This window comes from Prinia subflava, chromosome 2, assembly GCF_021018805.1.
Source record: "Prinia subflava isolate CZ2003 ecotype Zambia chromosome 2, Cam_Psub_1.2, whole genome shotgun sequence".
Classification (NCBI taxonomy): Eukaryota; Metazoa; Chordata; class Aves; order Passeriformes; family Cisticolidae; genus Prinia; species Prinia subflava.
Window position 1 is genome coordinate 4,687,428 of NC_086248.1, and position 16,328 is coordinate 4,703,755.

At 39.8% G+C, this 16,328-nt stretch overlaps 1 protein-coding gene across 1 annotated transcript; it reads left to right on the forward strand.

The window, feature by feature from the left end:
• The first annotated feature begins 191 nt into the window (after positions 1-191).
• On the forward strand, positions 192-12,636 carry RHAG (Rh associated glycoprotein). The gene is made up of 10 exons (XM_063423537.1): positions 192-827; positions 5,393-5,576; positions 7,250-7,400; positions 7,562-7,709; positions 8,432-8,598; positions 9,528-9,665; positions 9,897-10,018; positions 10,751-10,836; positions 11,702-11,775; positions 12,452-12,636. Exons 1-10 carry the CDS (start codon positions 692-694, stop codon positions 12,527-12,529), a joined length of 1,284 nt encoding a protein of 427 aa, XP_063279607.1. The 5' UTR covers positions 192-691; the 3' UTR covers positions 12,530-12,636.
• Positions 12,637-16,328: the final 3,692 nt, after the last annotated feature.

Genomic DNA, 16,328 nt, shown 5'->3' on the forward strand with positions numbered 1-16,328 from the left:
TTTTAGAAATTATAGTTTTCCTTTTTAAGAACTATGAATATCCTATTTACACGTAAAGAAATACAATAATTTCCTTCTTAAATAAAAGTTTACAATGAGAACTTGTGCTCTGAGAATGAGTGTCACTGTGAAATAAAAAAAATAAAATTACTTCAGTTTGTTGAAAGAGATTCTTCTCTTTGCTTAGCACAGCCTATATGAAGAGAGGTGATTTTCCATGTTTTATTTGCGATGCAAAATTATTTACTTTTTGGAAGAAGAGCTACAACTTGACAATATCAGTGACTGCAGGAAACACAATTGAGAGTCACTGTTCCTTACTACGTGCAGCAAACCAGGCTCTGTGAGATTTCCTTGAAGGCTATTTCCTTTTTAAAATACATATAGGCAGTGAGAAGTACAACAGTGGCTGAATGAGTTGGTTTGTATTACAAACTGGAAAAAAAAAAGCAACAAAAAAACCCAAAAAACACATGCAAGCCAGCATTTCACACACAGGAGTACCCTGGGAAATGGAAATCACTATATTGACCCATCTTTCTCCCTCCCATAGTGGGTGTGACGGTGTGTTCACGTCTCCATTTCTTTTTTTTTTTTTTTTTTGCTATATCACCCAGCTCCACGGCATCAGTCAGCTCCTCTGAAGGCAAACACCCACTATCAAGCTCTCCCAGCCACCTGCTCTCCAGCAATGCCTCCAGACTTTGACACCAACATGAGGTTCAAGTTCTCCATCCTGGCGCTTCTTCTGGAAGTGATTGTCATTGTTTTGTACGGGATATTTGTGGATTATGACACGAGTTCTTCTCGTCTAGGGTTATACCCACGTAAGTATTTCTGTCTAAGATTTATAGAAGCTGAAATTTCTTTAAACTGATCCTAAGAGAGATTTCTGAATAACTTACTAGACTTACTGATAAAGCTGGAAAAGAAAGTTTTGTTTTGGGGCAAGCATATTTTTCTGAGGTGTGAAAGCAGTGAAAGCAGCAGGCTCCAAAGACAAATCCAAATTGAGCACATATAAAATTCTGCATGTACCTCACTGCTGACAAGTTTACTGTTCTGGGAGAGAAGAGCCTGGGAAGCCACTAGAGCCTCTGGTGTTTGCACAGCAGGTTAAAATTTGGAGAACTGTGTATTAATTTGAAAGATTCCAGCATTTTCCTGAGAGAAATGGGGATGTTTCTTGCCAGGCCTTCTATCCTGATCACTGTAGAAAATAATCAAAATGAATAGAACATTTCATTAGTACCATCCAGGTTTGGAAAAGGTGTATTATGAGAACATGGAAATTGAGCTGCATGTGCATCATTGTTGTAAAAAGTTAAAGCTGGACTCTGTGAAAGCTGGACTCCAAAAAGGGCCATAGTTCTGGTGACAAGGTGGATAACCCCCTGCTATTTTCCAAAGCAGTGGCTCCATTAGGGAGCAATGGTTTAGCCTGAAAATGTTTCTGTTGATTTGTTGCTCTGCAAATACTTGGTGAAGATCAGAAAAAGCTCTTGGTCTGAGAAGTAGTTACTGAGTTCTCTCACCCCCTCCTCCTTAAGCAAAGATAAGACCATTGTGAATAAATTGAAAACAAAGTATACAGAGCTGCAAACTGTTTTCCTGGCAGTATTGAAGGTTTGTTGACCAGTTTTTTGGCTCTGAGGCCTCAATGACTTGTAGCCCTGATTACAATGCACTTGTTGAGGATCACAGAGTACAGAACTCCCTGCCTGCAGGTAGTACCTGTGTTATTTTGAACGTATCTCTCTTCTCTCATTCCAACTGTGCTTTCCTGGCTGTGACAGGGGCAGGTGATCTCAGGCTGGAGTAATCTCGTGTTGTGTATTCTCACAGAAAGCATTGTCTGGGTCAGAGAACAGCGAGTGAGGGCATTAGGCAGCTCCAGATGCCAGTCTGTTGGTGGACATCAGGGGCTCATTACTCACATTTAGATTAGCTCCACTGAAATGTGGCAGTGTCCCTGAGATATGGTAACTCAGGCTGTGCCAAGCCCACTCTCTGTGACACAGTTTGGCCATTTCCATGATGTTCATAGAGCAAGAGGAAACCTTGGGTTGGAAGGGACCTTAAAGCTCATCCCATTCCACCCTTTTCCATGGGCAGTGACACCTTGAACTATCCCAGGTTGCTCCAAGCCCTGTCCAACCTGGCCTTGGACACTTCCAGGGATCCAGGGGCAGCCACAGCTTCTCTGGACAGCCTGTGACAGGGCCTGGCCCCCCTCACAGGGAAGAATTTCTTCCTAATACCCCATATAAATCTCTCCTCTTTTAATTTAAAACTGTTCCTCTTATCCTATCATTATCTGCCCATTTAAGAAGTCACTCTCCCACTTTTTTATAATCCCTCTTTAAGTACTAGAAGGTGCTTTAATGTCTCTCTGAAACCTTCTCTTCTCTGGGCTGAACAAATGCAGCTCTCTTGCTGTTGTCATATTAAATTATCCCAACTGTATTAAACTATCCAGGTTCCTAAATTAGGTGGCCTTATCTAGACAGTGATCTGGGAGTTACTCCTGGTCCACTGTGACCCAGGAGGTGACTTTTGGCCTAAGCAAAAGTTATGCCAAAACCCACATGACTGATTTGACAGCACAGGTAATTGAATTACCACTACAATATAGGTCTTTAAATGTAACCTACCAAGTCAGAGATCACTTATGTTTATTTCTCCATTAATATCAATGTCTAAAAAGTGTGGGAGGAATTTCCTGCTGTCTCCCCTGCCTCCCTGCACAGGCAGTGTATGAGTCTGTTCTTGCACACTTGTCCCTTGGCTACCCACACCTTTGATTTGTGAGCAGCCTTCTGGAATGGTTTGGGCTCAGGTAAACTGGCCCCTTGACCTCTAGCCAGGCATGGCTTTAGGCATAGCATGGATAAGAGGCTATTCTTAAGGTGGGAACAGTGTTTTAGGAGAGAAGAACATGTATTTCTTTTGGCCAGGCTGTTCAGATTACCAGTACAGACATAAACCAAGCAAGCACCACTGATGGCATGTTGAATTTTGAGATGCTGACCTCACAGAGCTCATTCCCAATAAAAATATGGAAATAAAAGTAGATTTTCATGATACCTATATTTTCACTTTTAGCACCCCTTACTCTCAAATTTACCTGTACAAAATGCAAACAAAAGTGCAGTTTGCCTGAGGACTTGGCAGAAATTTATTGCTGTGGTTCTATAGGTGTATTAGGAACTATCTTGAGCCAGGACTTTCCTTGAGTCCCAAACTGATGGTAACCCAAAATGATGGGTACAAACTACTTCCCATGCTATGCCTTGGGATGTTAACCCATCTGTATCTCACAGATTTGGTTCTTTCATCCAGGAGGTAATTTATATTCTCAGGACTGCAGTGCAAGGTCTGATTTTGTATGCCTTAGACACCTCAGCACCATGAATTCAAGCAGTTTCAGCGGTTTTGGAAGAAAAATGAAAATAATAGTGAAGGATCAGCATAGCTTTGCACTCAGGTGATGAGGGTTAAGCTGAGATCATTCCCAAAGTGTAGCTTTGCATTATATCTATTTCTGGTGGATACAAGTACAGCCATGGCAAATTGGATAGACAATTTCAGGTGTATTGTGCCACTAGAGTGGGAGAACAAGAGAGTGTGATGGTTCTTAGAGCACTACAAGAGGATTTCTTTCATATTGGCATCCTGTAGACATTGTCCTGTGAGCATCCAGGACTCATGGCTTAGGAAACCTTACGCATCCCTCTTGTTCAGGGTTCTGTGGTTTACAACTTTAGGCCAAGCAAGATCAGTTTTAGAGTATGTCACAAGCATCTTTGTGTTGAGATTGACCACCTTGCAGAGGAGTTTATGTGCTGGTCTTGGACACTCTCACAGAATTCTGTGCAGTGGCTTTGTTCAGAATCTGCTGGGTGTTTTTCCCAGTCTTTATTCTCCTCTCTCACAGAAGTGCTCTTTGTCAAACACAGCTAGTTACTTAAACAGCTCAGTTCAAACCATGCAGTTTTCTCCACCATTTGAAGTCACTCCAGACCTACTCTTCTTTAAAATCATGCATGAGAGAGAGTTAAAGTTCAAGGTACAGGCTAAACTAGAAGGAATTTGTCCTCAACACCCATGAATTAAGCTAGTTTTAACCAGGACTTTGAACCATTTGTGTGAATAAGTCCAAACAGCTTTAAAATGTCCAGCCTGAAGGGGAAAAAAAGGATTGGAGGTTTTTGTGAACTACCTGCATTTCTATACAGAGAAAGGTATGGGTTGGAAGGGACCTTAAAGTTGATTATCTAATCCCAAGGCAACCAATGATGTTGCTTCTTAAAAGCAGAGTAAAGGCTCTTACTGCGTGTTTTAGTGCTAGGGCAGGGTTGGAATATGACATTGAAAATATAAAAGAGTTTATTAGGAATTCCCAGTAACTTCTTATACTTCTGGGCCCTCTTTTGGCTAAGTCTGGTAATGCAAAACTGAGGAATGCTTCAAGTAATGGGAATTGCAACTTCAAGCCAAATGTTCTACTAAGCAGCTCAAGTTTTTCACCTTATTGGCACGCAAGAGCAATGAAATAAAAAAAAAATTAAAAATGGTCTCTCTGTACTGGAGGTTCCCATTAACAGTAAAATCGGACAAAAATGTTGCAATCATGGGACTCAAACCTGTCTGGGTTAGAGTCAATTAAATCACATTAAAGTAAAAAAATATTTAAAAATATAATGTATCCATGTTATGGTGATAGATTCAGTTTGTATTAAAAACATTAAAAAAGGAAATTAAAATAATAACTTTAAAAAGTAGAAAAAGAACTAACCATATTTTAACAAAATTCATTTCAAAAAACAACCAAATATTTGAATGAAGACTAATTGTATGCTGATTAACTATATTCATTTTTAAATTTAAGATTTTCCTTAAAATTAATTTTTCTTCTATCCATGTAAAAAAAATCAATGTCTTAGACAGTAATTTTTAGGGATCCCAAGCATTCCTTTGCACTGGGACACCTAGCACTCACTCAAACAAATCCTATGTAAAATTTGGAAATTAGTCAGAACACACTGGCTCTGACCACCTTTATTGGAAGGGGAATATAACTTTTCTGTAAGGACATGAAGCTGTGATGATGTTCGAGGGAGCTTCACAAAGAGAGGAGAGTGCCAGACACAAGTAAATTTGCAAATATAGAGATCCAATGGCTTTCCATAATGATACAGGAATCAATATAATCAATAATTAGGTGTGGCATTTTCCAGTCATCCAGTTTCCAGCTGGTAGACTGGCCATGACCTGGGAAGAATGGATCCCATGCAAGAGTTTGGAACTCTTCTCTACTCGAGCTGCCTCTGTCCCTTCCTTTTCACCCTTCACTCTTCTCAGTCTCTACTCAGACATGTTTTCCCTTCAGACTTTCAGGATGTCCATGTGATGATATTTGTTGGATTTGGTTTCCTGATGACCTTCCTGAAGAAATATGGATTCAGCAGTGTTGGTTTTAACATGCTCATTGCTGCCTTCGGACTCCAGTGGGGAATTCTGATGCAAGGATTTTGGCACATGAAAAATGGGAAAATTCCTGTTAACATCGAAAGGTATGAATTTACAAAACCAGATATTTCTATCCCTAAAGATATCAGGAAAAGCCATAAATCACATCTGTGGGGTCAGATTTTACCTAAATTTCATTAAACCTTGCTGTCCACCTCTCCACATCCTTCTGCCCTTCACCTCTGAGGGGGCCACTCCTGGCGCACTGGGCCAAGGTAACCAAAGTTTGTGAAGAAATTTGAGGTGCCACATTATGTGTGGGAGGTGTGGATCCTGTAGAGAGGTTGCTTTGAATCTCTGAAGCTGTGGAAGCTGGAAGATTTCCAGCAGTAGCACAGCACATCCTGCAGCATGGAAGGATCTGTCTTTCCATGACACGTGGGGCCACAGAAGAAAGGCTGGAAGCATGTCTGTGCACTCACAAGGTTTTCTCTTACTTCTCAAGGAATGATTTTCAGGAGCATCATACTCCAGCAGGGTCTGAACACTGATCACAGAATGAGAGACCTCATGGGCAATGTCTCTAGGCACATTTAATGCTCCTTCTATTCACTTGTCCTGCCTCTGCCAAGGTCTCAGAATTTTCCACATTTTGTTCTGTTCTGTTTTCTGAGACAACTTGTAAACAGTTTTGAAATGAACAGCATCCAAACGTTACTGAGGGCAAAGCAGGAATGATACAAGTAGCACCCTCATGTTTACAGGCAGGCATATTTAGAGGGACCCACAGGTTAGTGCCTCTCTCTGCTCTAAGTTGTTGGTCCATTTCTGGTTTTATTTACTTTTGCCAATCCCCTGCTGGACAGCTCATGCAAAGATGATGCACAGAGACAGACAGGTGTGCGAGGCTTCCAGGATTATATAAACCATCTGAAAAAACACATCACTGTCATCTTTGGAGCCTAGGTGGCAGTCAGGGCTGGAAATTGAGGGGCTGGAGTGTGTCTAGAGAAGGACAAAGGAGCTGGGGAAGGGTCTGGAGCACAAGTCTGAGGAGGAGCAGCTGAGGGAGCTGGGGGGGCTCAGCCTGGGGAGAAGGAGGCTCAGGGGAACCTTGTGGCTCTGCACAGCTCCTGACAGGAGGGGACAGACAGGTGGGGTCGGGCTCTGCTCCCAGGGAACAGGGACAGGACAAGAAGAAATGGCCTCAAGGGACAAGAGAAAATCACTCCAAGGGAGGTTTTGTTGGATATCAGGGAAAATCTCTTCACAGAAGGGGTAGTCAGGCATTGGAACAGGCTGCCCTGGGAAGCTGTGGAGTCACCATCCCTGGAAGTGTTTTAAAAATTGCAGATGGGGCACTGAGGGCCATGGTTTAGTGGTGGGCTTGGCAGTGCTGGGTAAAAGGTTGATCTTAGACACCTTTTCCAGTCTAAATGATTCTGTGATTCCATTACATTCCTGTACATCCCAATACACTTCTCATCTGCCTTTTCATCATTTCAACCAGCTAAGCACACGTATGGCATAAGCAGGAGGAAACCTTCTGCACTTACTCTTCACTAGCTGGTAAGATCCTTACAAGATCCATCTGAAAGGGTTTGATTTAATTTTTATCCACAAAGATGAGCTTGATCATTTTTTATCAGAACAGTTAAAGCTCTATAATTTTAATGACATCATTTTAATGGCATGTTGGATATTATAGCTTTTAAACTAATTTCCTTTTTTAAACATGTTTTGTGGGGTTTTTTTCTCTTTTTCTTAACTTAATCAGCATGATAAATGCAGACTTCAGTACAGCAACTGCTTTGATTTCATTTGGAGCACTCCTGGGGAAAACAAGTCCCATTCAGATGCTGATCCTGACTCTTCTGGAGATCACCATGTTTGCATGCAATGAACATCTAGTTACCCAAGTATTCAAGGTACAACTACTTAGCAATTGTTTTCTCTTCCAGTTTGTTTATGCTGGGCTCTGGTTTCTACCACAGAATGAAACCATTAAGTCCTCCAGACTTCTCGTTCATTAGACCCTTGTCTTTATGCTTTATAAAATCTGTGGCATTATTTTGGGTCCCTCTTACAGGCCACAGATGTTGGAGCTTCGATGACTATCCATGCTTTTGGAGCTTATTTTGGTTTGGCTGCAGCTTTCGTCTTGTACCGTCCTGGTCTGACAAACAAACATGAAAATGATGAATCCACCTATCACTCAGACCTGTTTGCCATGATTGGTAAGTGAAGTAATACTGAGACCTGATCAGCTGTTCATCCCTCTTCTATCCCTATTTTTTTTTTCTTATTACCTATTATTATGTCACATTCATTTTCCTAAGTACACTTTTGGAGGCAAATTCCTTTTAGTCTCATGCATGCACTGAATTATCAGTGGCAACATATTTTTACAGGTTTTCCTTGCTTCCAAGGATGGAAAGAATAAAATTAAATATGTGTTTTCACTGTACATTAGTGGTGACTTCTTTTCTGTTAAGTCTTGTGCTTTTCAGCAATATTTCCAAAGCAATGGTCCATAATTTTAAAATGACTGAGTTGTGCCTGTCATGGTAATGAATGTGAGAAACCATGTATGTCTGTCCATGAGAGCTGTTCATTGACCAATGAACCAGCTAAAATGTTCTGTTGTATTGATAGATGATAAAGGATTTGTTTGTGAATTGTGTTGCCTATGCCTCCTGCTCTGGCTGGGGTTTTACAGACAGTGAGTGGGGTATGACAAGGGATCATTAAAGCCTTCCAGTAAGATTTGGCAACAGACCAGGTGTCAAAATCCCAGCTGCCAGTGTCAAAAGCTTCTGCATATTCTATTATTTATTCCAGAATTCTGGCTATTCCATGTTTCTCATTAATCATCGTCCTCACTTCTTGTAGCTCACTCTGTTGTATTGGCCCTTGTGACTAAATAGCTTTTGCTTTGTTGTGACTTCTATTCATGCAGGTTCCCTGTTCCTTTGGCTTTTTTGGCCCAGTTTTAACTCTGCCATTGCAGATGGCGCAGAAGCCCAGGCTACAGCCATTATCAACACTTACTACTCCTTGGCTGCCTGTGCCGTCGTAACATTCGCCCTCTCCAGCTTGGTGGATAAAAGAGGAAAATTCAGTATGGTAAGAATTAAATTATTAAATTATTAAATTATTAAATTATTAAATTATTAAATTAAATAATAATTAAAGAGTTAAATCGAGTCAACCCTCTCTAATAAGGGTGAGCAGGCAGATTCCCAGGGTCCATCTATCTGTCTAGGCTATCTGGAGCCTTTCCCCATACTATGGCCAGAATTAGAACTATTATACTTGTAAAACCTATAAAGTCTGATGAGAAGAGGCTGAGGGAGATGGGGGAGGGCTCAATCTGGAGAAAAAGGAGGCTCAATCTGGAGAAAAAGGAGGCTCAGGGAGGATCTTCTCACCCTCTACAACTCCCTGAGGAAGAAAGGTTGAACCAGGGGCTTGGTCTCTTCTTCAAATACCAAGTGACAGGTTGAGAGAAAAGGGCCTCAAGTTGCATCAGGGCAGGTTTAGACTGGCTATTAGGAGAAATTTCCTCACAGAAAGGGCTGGAAAGCAGTGTGGTAGACTGGGAACATGGAACAATGGAACATTGTACTGGTTTGATGGTTGGATTTATTAATCTCAAATGTCTCGTCCAGTCTTAATGATTCTGTGATGAATTTCTCTTGTCCACAGAACCTGCTGGACCTTAGAGACATTAGTCCAGTGTTCAGGTGGAATTTTGGATCTTATTCCAAAGATGTTCTTACTTGAGTTTCCTTACTACAACAACCAAAATAGGTCTCTCAAGTAAATGACCCATCCCCTGGAAATCTCAGTGCAGCTGCACAACAGACAAAACCAAACCAGCTTCTACCCCCTTGCCCTAAAATCCAGCTGTGTTTTCACCCACTCCTTTCCAGCAGCTGCAGCTCTTTGTCTGAGCCCAGCATGTGCAAGAGAGCCTTCAGAGGCCCCCAGCACTGAAACAAGCCTCTGCTCCTCATGTGTGACCTCTGCCTCACTCTGTGTGTCCCCTGCAGGTGCTCATTCAAAATGCCACCCTGGCAGGAGGAGTAGCAGTGGGTACCTGTGCTGACCTGGCAATCCACCCTTTTTCTGCCATGTTCATCGGGTTTGTTGCTGGAATTGTCTCTGTCCTTGGATTCCAGTTCCTCACTGTAAGTATTGGGGACTCAGCTCTGCTCCCATTTTTATTTCTCTTTGGCTTTCCTGGAGCTCCCTTGATTTGCTACAAAGGGAGGATAGATACATTAAATTCCATATAATGGTGACTTTTAATAATGATTTGATTCTTGTACTTCCACTCATTCTTTTGCATATTCATCTAGAGATCATGGAAGACTATAAACTCACTATAAACTATAACTTCCTATTTTACCTCATTTCAGCCTGTGATGGCCTCCAAGCTGAAAATTCAAGACACTTGTGGAGTTCATAACTTACATGGTTTACCTGGAATTCTGGGGGGTATTGCTGGCATCATAGTAACTGCGATAAAAAGAGAAATGAGGTGAGGTATAGAGAGAAGAGAGAAAGGTGTTTTTTTTGTTTGTTTGTTTGTTTGTTTTTTAAGGTCTATTCTTATTTGATGCCTTCTTTGAATGTAATTATGATTCTTTTTCAGAAATGCATCATTGATTTGGTGTCAGGCATTGTATTCTCATTTAATTTGGGTTCCTCTTGATCTCCTGCCTTTAACTCACTGTTTAAATGTCAAGCTTGTTACAGATTAAAAGCTCAAATAAAAATGAATAAATTAAAACATCATAAAACATCATAAAGAAACAGCACACTGAACCATTCAAACATAGAAAAATCTTATTATGACTCTACAATTACACTGCTGGTATTTGTAAGATTTCAAAAAAGAAAAGAAAAGGCAAAATGGGTTTTTTCCATTATCCCATAAAACTCCAAAAAGATGAAATGCTGGTCTTTTTGACAACAGAGAGTATTCTCTTATGGCTTACAGGATATTAATAACCTTCTCAGAGAAGTTGTTTTCATCTGTAGCCTAAAACAAAACTAAATTAAAATCATGAGTTCAGTCTTGTACACAGCAATGGCAGAATTTGTTGGACTTGATAATCCTGGAGATTTGTTCCAACCATAAATATTCTAGGATATTTTCCTATGAGTCACTTGTCCAGCATGCAGCAAGTACAGTGTTGTAAGACTGATCATCAGCCTCAAAGTGTAATAATTTTTGATAGGCAATGGTTTGGTTTTCTACCCTTTTCAGGAATGGTCACCAGCTTACTCCTGCCATGCAGGCTGCTGCCCTGGGAAGTACACTTGGAATTGCAATAGTGGGAGGAGCACTCACAGGTCAGTGTGATGCTTATAGTGACTAAAAACACATGTGAATTTAGAGGTTTCTCCATGGAGAACTTAAATGTATCAACAATTTTGTGTAAATAATATAAAATTGAAATAATGGGTCCTGATGCCAGAAACTCAAATATGGAAAAGCAGTTTTCCAATGATTTTATCTTCAAATGATGTTCGGGTTTGTCAGGAAGAAATTCTTCATGGAAAGGGTGGTCCAGGCATTGGAAAGGGCTTTCCCTGGAGGTGGTGGAGTCCCCATCCCTGGAGGTGTCCAAGGAGGGACTGGATGTGGCACTCAGGGCTCTGGTCTGGTTGACAAGATGGTGTTTGGTCTAGGATTGGACCTGATGATCTTGGAGGTTTTTTCCAATCTAAATACTTACATGACTCTGTGATTCTATATATCCTGCTGAATACACTCTGCAAAGACACTGAGTTTTATAACTATAGGAATAATAAGGTGTTGTTCTGGAAGGAATTCTTCTCTAGATTCAGACACTTCAAATTCTGAACAGAAACTAATTTGAGATCAAGACATATTCAGTGAGGTATCACACGTTTCTACGTGTTTGTGAATACTTCCAAACTAACAAACAAACAAAAGTCAGGCTGAAATACAAAATTTTTGTCTGAAATCTGGCCAATTATAAACAAGCTTTTATTTATGCTCTTATTTATGTTTGTATCAAGAAATCTGCATCACCTCTCTGAACAATTGTCCTGACGTCCCAGGATGGTTGGGCTTTCCTGTAGATGAGGAAATCAGTCAAGACACTTTGCTAGCTGCCTAGGTCCCATCTGAGGGACCTTCATTTTGTCATTTTCTTTATTTTTTAAACCTCTGATGCTGGTTCTCTTGCAGGTGCTATTCTAAAGCTGCCCTTCTTGGGACAAGTATCTGACCAGAACTGCTTTGATGACTCTGCTTATTGGGAGGTAAGACACAAACCTCTTTTTATTTTCATTATGCTGGAGGATGTACAGCCACTGCTCTCCTGGGCTTTGTGGTTTGTGCACATGAGTCTGAAAGGCTGCCTCTTCAAAATCCAAAAATGCTGCTCTACCTCAGGCTGTGAATTTATCAATGCCACCTGCAGGATCATTTTTGGACTTCTTAGGTAATCATGCGTTTTTCATTGGACTCACCCTGAACAAAAAGCAGAAATAGAGACAACAAATTGATATCACAGTGGAGACCTTTATCTCTCTCCTATGTGCTTACTATATCAGGTATTCTCTTCCGTATCAGAGACTGATGACATATTCTTAATTTAGGCAATCTGAACTTTATCCTTTATGCCAGGACAATCCCAAAAAGGCAAGACAAGAAGTAAAATATAATATACATTCCTTGCAAATAAAATATAAAGTTAAAGGAAATTTTATTAGTTTTTTTTAATGAATTAAATTCCCTTTTCTATGAAGAAAACCCTCAGTTCATTCCTCAGTATCTAGAATAGATGATTCATGTCAGGCTGTGTCAATGTTAATAAACAGACATATAATATATACAAATTGAATTACATTCTCAGCATATTTTAGTCTTCTTTCATGGCAAAAGCAAATCTATCTCTCTGTCTTTAACTGAGCTCTTCTTTGTTTTTCATGGCAGGTTCCAGAGGAGGAGATGGTACCTGAAATTTACTCCAGCCACCGAGATGAGCACAGCAGATTTGAAGCTGCTATGTAGAAAAATAATTAATCTGCAATATTTGCCCTAATGATGCTTTTTCTGTTTCTAATGCTAAGAAGCAACGAAATAACCTCCAAGTTTTGTCCTGACCACACCAAGTTTTTTAAGAAAAGCCTGAAGATAGCTATATTTTTGTAAAAGAAAACAAGCTTGATTTTAGATTATTTAGTCATTATACCAAGCTCAGGTGAATAAATGAGGTCCTTTTACTATTTTTGTTCACCATAAAAAGGCACCACAAACTGCTCTTTAAAATTATCTATATTTTATCTTTTGTTGTTGCTGACAACAATATAGCTGTTGTAATAAACTTTGGGTTTCAAGATTATTACAGGATAATATATTTATTCGTGAGATTTCTGAGTGACATCCTTCAGCCTCTATAGGGGTAATCAAGAAGAAATTAATTTATATTTTTTATATGGATTCGAACAAACATTTCACCAGAGTATCCTACCTTAACTTTTTAAGAGATTGTGTTTTCCTGTTTTCTGATGGAGGAGAAAAGGTGCTTTGAATGTTCAACGCATTTTGAAGTTTGATTATGACAGGAAGCAAAATATTGAAATAATTCTTATGGCAAAGCACAGAATACAGTGATTGACATGGCAATATGAAAGGGAATACGAATATCCATATTCTTTGTTAATATGTTTATTGAAAAGGAAAAGAAAATGAAATAGTAAAAAGATTCATTTTTGTCATAGACAAAATAAATATTTATTTATTGTCATAGATTTAGTTAGTTTTAAGGACATAATAACGGAACTGAGCAGGAGCTATGAAAACCAAGTGATTGCATAATAGGACATATTCTATTCAACAGTAATAAGTGGATTGTAGCAGTGTTAATGTCAAGAAATATAACCTGAAATAATGCCAGCTCCAGAAAAACATGAATTATTTGGAACTGATTGGAAAGAAACTATGTTCAACCTACAGAAGACTCAGCAGAGAACTTCCATGGGGTGAGTCACCAACTCTGAAGTCACTTTCTCCTAAAAGAAGTGAAAGCAAAAAGAAGAAAACTGAAACTAAATGAAGGAAAATTAACTTCATCAGAGAATGATGACAGTGTCTGCTCAGTTCAGAGACAAAAATTGAGGAAGCTGAAGGAACTCCATGAGGTGCCTTTGTGCATGGGATAATCCATTGAGAGACAATGGATGGGAAGTGGAAATCAAACAGAAGGAACACAGGGCCTCAACCCATCATTCATGGAAAGCTACTGCTGATGTCTCCAAATAAAAAGCCAAAGTGGATGAACTTTAAACCTTTTTTTTGTACTATGATATTATTTCAATTCTTACTTTTCAGACCTAAGGGGAAAATTCTTCTCATATAAAATTTCATTTCTGCTGATGCATTTTTCCTTGAAAGTCTTTAGAATGTTACTAAGCAGGGCTGTCCCATATCTTATATCTGCTGTATACTGCTAGATATGTCAGATTCCTATCCATGAATAAAAACACATTTGTTGTATCACACTAGTTCAGATAAGCTCTTTTGCAGATGTGCAATGACTGACTCTCTTCTGCCTTGTTGGCTGTAAGACATCCTTTATCCTCTCAAAGCTGTCACACCTTCATCTTTGTAAAAACTGGGGAAGAATTTAAGAATGTAAATATTGCATTTGTAAAGATTTTAGAAGTATTTTGTGAATAATTTATGAAGTGTTGAAGTACTTGAAAAAGATTCCATCTGTGGACAGCCTGTAAAAATCTGATCTTAAATACATGAATTTCACCCCTCAAATTCCTGCTTGGGAGTTCTCAGGGTCTTTCATTCACCTTAAAGGGGGTGAGGTAATTTCACTAAATTTGAGTGCTGACCAAACAGGAATAGCTGAGTGAGGAAGCACCACCCACTGTCAGTAAATCTTTGAATTATAGAATCCTTAAGGTTGGAAAATACTTCCAAGATCATCAAGTCCAACCTTGGATGGATTATCATTGTGGCCAGTAAACCACATTGAGAATGCTGTGTCCACTCACTTCTTGAACACTTCCAGGGATGGTGACTCCCCTGCTTCCCTGGGGAGCCTGTTCCAATGCTTAACCACTCTTCCAGTGAAGAATTTTTTCATAATATCGAACCTAAACCTTCCCTGATGATTGATGCCTTCAATAATACCATTTAGGGTTTGGGGTTTTTTTAATTCGAAAAGGGAAAAAATGAACTATACAGTTTTGTTTTCCAGTTCTCCTTATAATCTTTCCATAGTAATCCATATCCCCATCCTCTAAGTACTCATTATTGTCCCCAAAATTCTTTTTCAGAGGACTCTTCTCCCAGAGAAATCAGTCCCTTAGGTTCTCTCAAAAAACAGAGTAGGGAGATGAATCCTTTTGTCTAATCAGAGCTTTAATTGTTATTTTCTTTTCCATGTGACTGTTCCCTTGAAGCATACAATTTGTTTCTCCAAAGTTTTTTTTACCCTAATTGCTCACCACCACATTACAGATGTCATTGGTATTTGGTTCCCTGTCTTTGGGTATTTTCTTTGGTTGGTTATTTCCCAATTAATCAAAGCTTTGAATCAGCAGAGCTTTATTAATAATTAGTTACGACTTCTGTGTAATATGTGACTGGACACTTAAAAGATAGAGGCTTAGAATATTTTACTAAGAACCTTTTATTCTTTTATGAGGAAGCCTTACACTGGCAGGAAAGGAAAGTAAGGAGTTAAACAAGACACAAAGTGGAGATTGAGCTTAAAGGATGAGACTGAAAAGTAAACAAAAGTTAAAGTACAACTACTCTAAATCTGAGGTTCACGATCATCAGCATTTCTTTTCTTTCTCATAAAAGACTGGCAATGTTTTATCCCTTCCAAGAACCACTCAACACTTTCTGTCTTACCTTTGTTCTCACTTTGACGTGTTTTTACGTTAAAAGAGCTTAAATAAGGTGTTGTGGTTTGGGGGTTTTTTAATTATTTTTTTTAATGAGTAAAAACTTTAACAATACTTTTTTAAACTAACCAAAGGTCAAGCCTTTTTCAGAATAGCTGTGGGTGACCATAGCTTTGAAGTCTGTCTTATAGTTCTCCATTCCTACCTCTGTCAGGGCAGTATCTTTGCATTTCATTCCTGAAAAGAAAATTTATTTGAAAGCCACTGGCTGAATATTTGCTCACAAAATTTCTTTTAACATTTGTGCTCAAATCTGTTGCTGAATAAACACATTAATTGAATGTTCAGATGACCAGCTGTGTATGTTTGACATTTCTTGGAGATGTCTTCTTTCTCTCTTACTGGCATCAAACTTCTCAAAATATATTAACAAAATATGTCTTCTCTTACTAAAGGAGAGCTCCTCCTGTTCTTCTCAAGCCTCCTGCAAAATGTTCACCTTTCAACCTCCACTCAATTCCTTGCTATTAGTCAAATTCCAGATACATGTGGAAAACTGGACATTTTCTGTGCCTTTTTACCCACTCTGGACAGGTGAAGCAGAATCTGGCTAACTGGAGCCCAGCTGGACACTGGCCCTGGACTTTTCCCAGGACACCTGGGAAATCCTGGTCTCTCCCTCAGAGCCCCTGGGGACAGCAGCAGGCTCGGGGTCAGCCAGGCCAAGAGCAGCTCAAGCTCCTCTCCCAGGCTCCCAGCCATGTGCCAGGGTTTTTCCTCTGGATCCCCATTCCCTGGGGAATTCCCCCATTCCCTCCTCTCCTCTGCCTCTGGCCATGTCTCTGCAGGCACCCTGACACTTCTGGGAGAGAAGGACAAGGGCCTCAACCTTGATGCACTTCACCTCACACAGCCTGCAGGTTCTGGCCTCAAGGCCACAT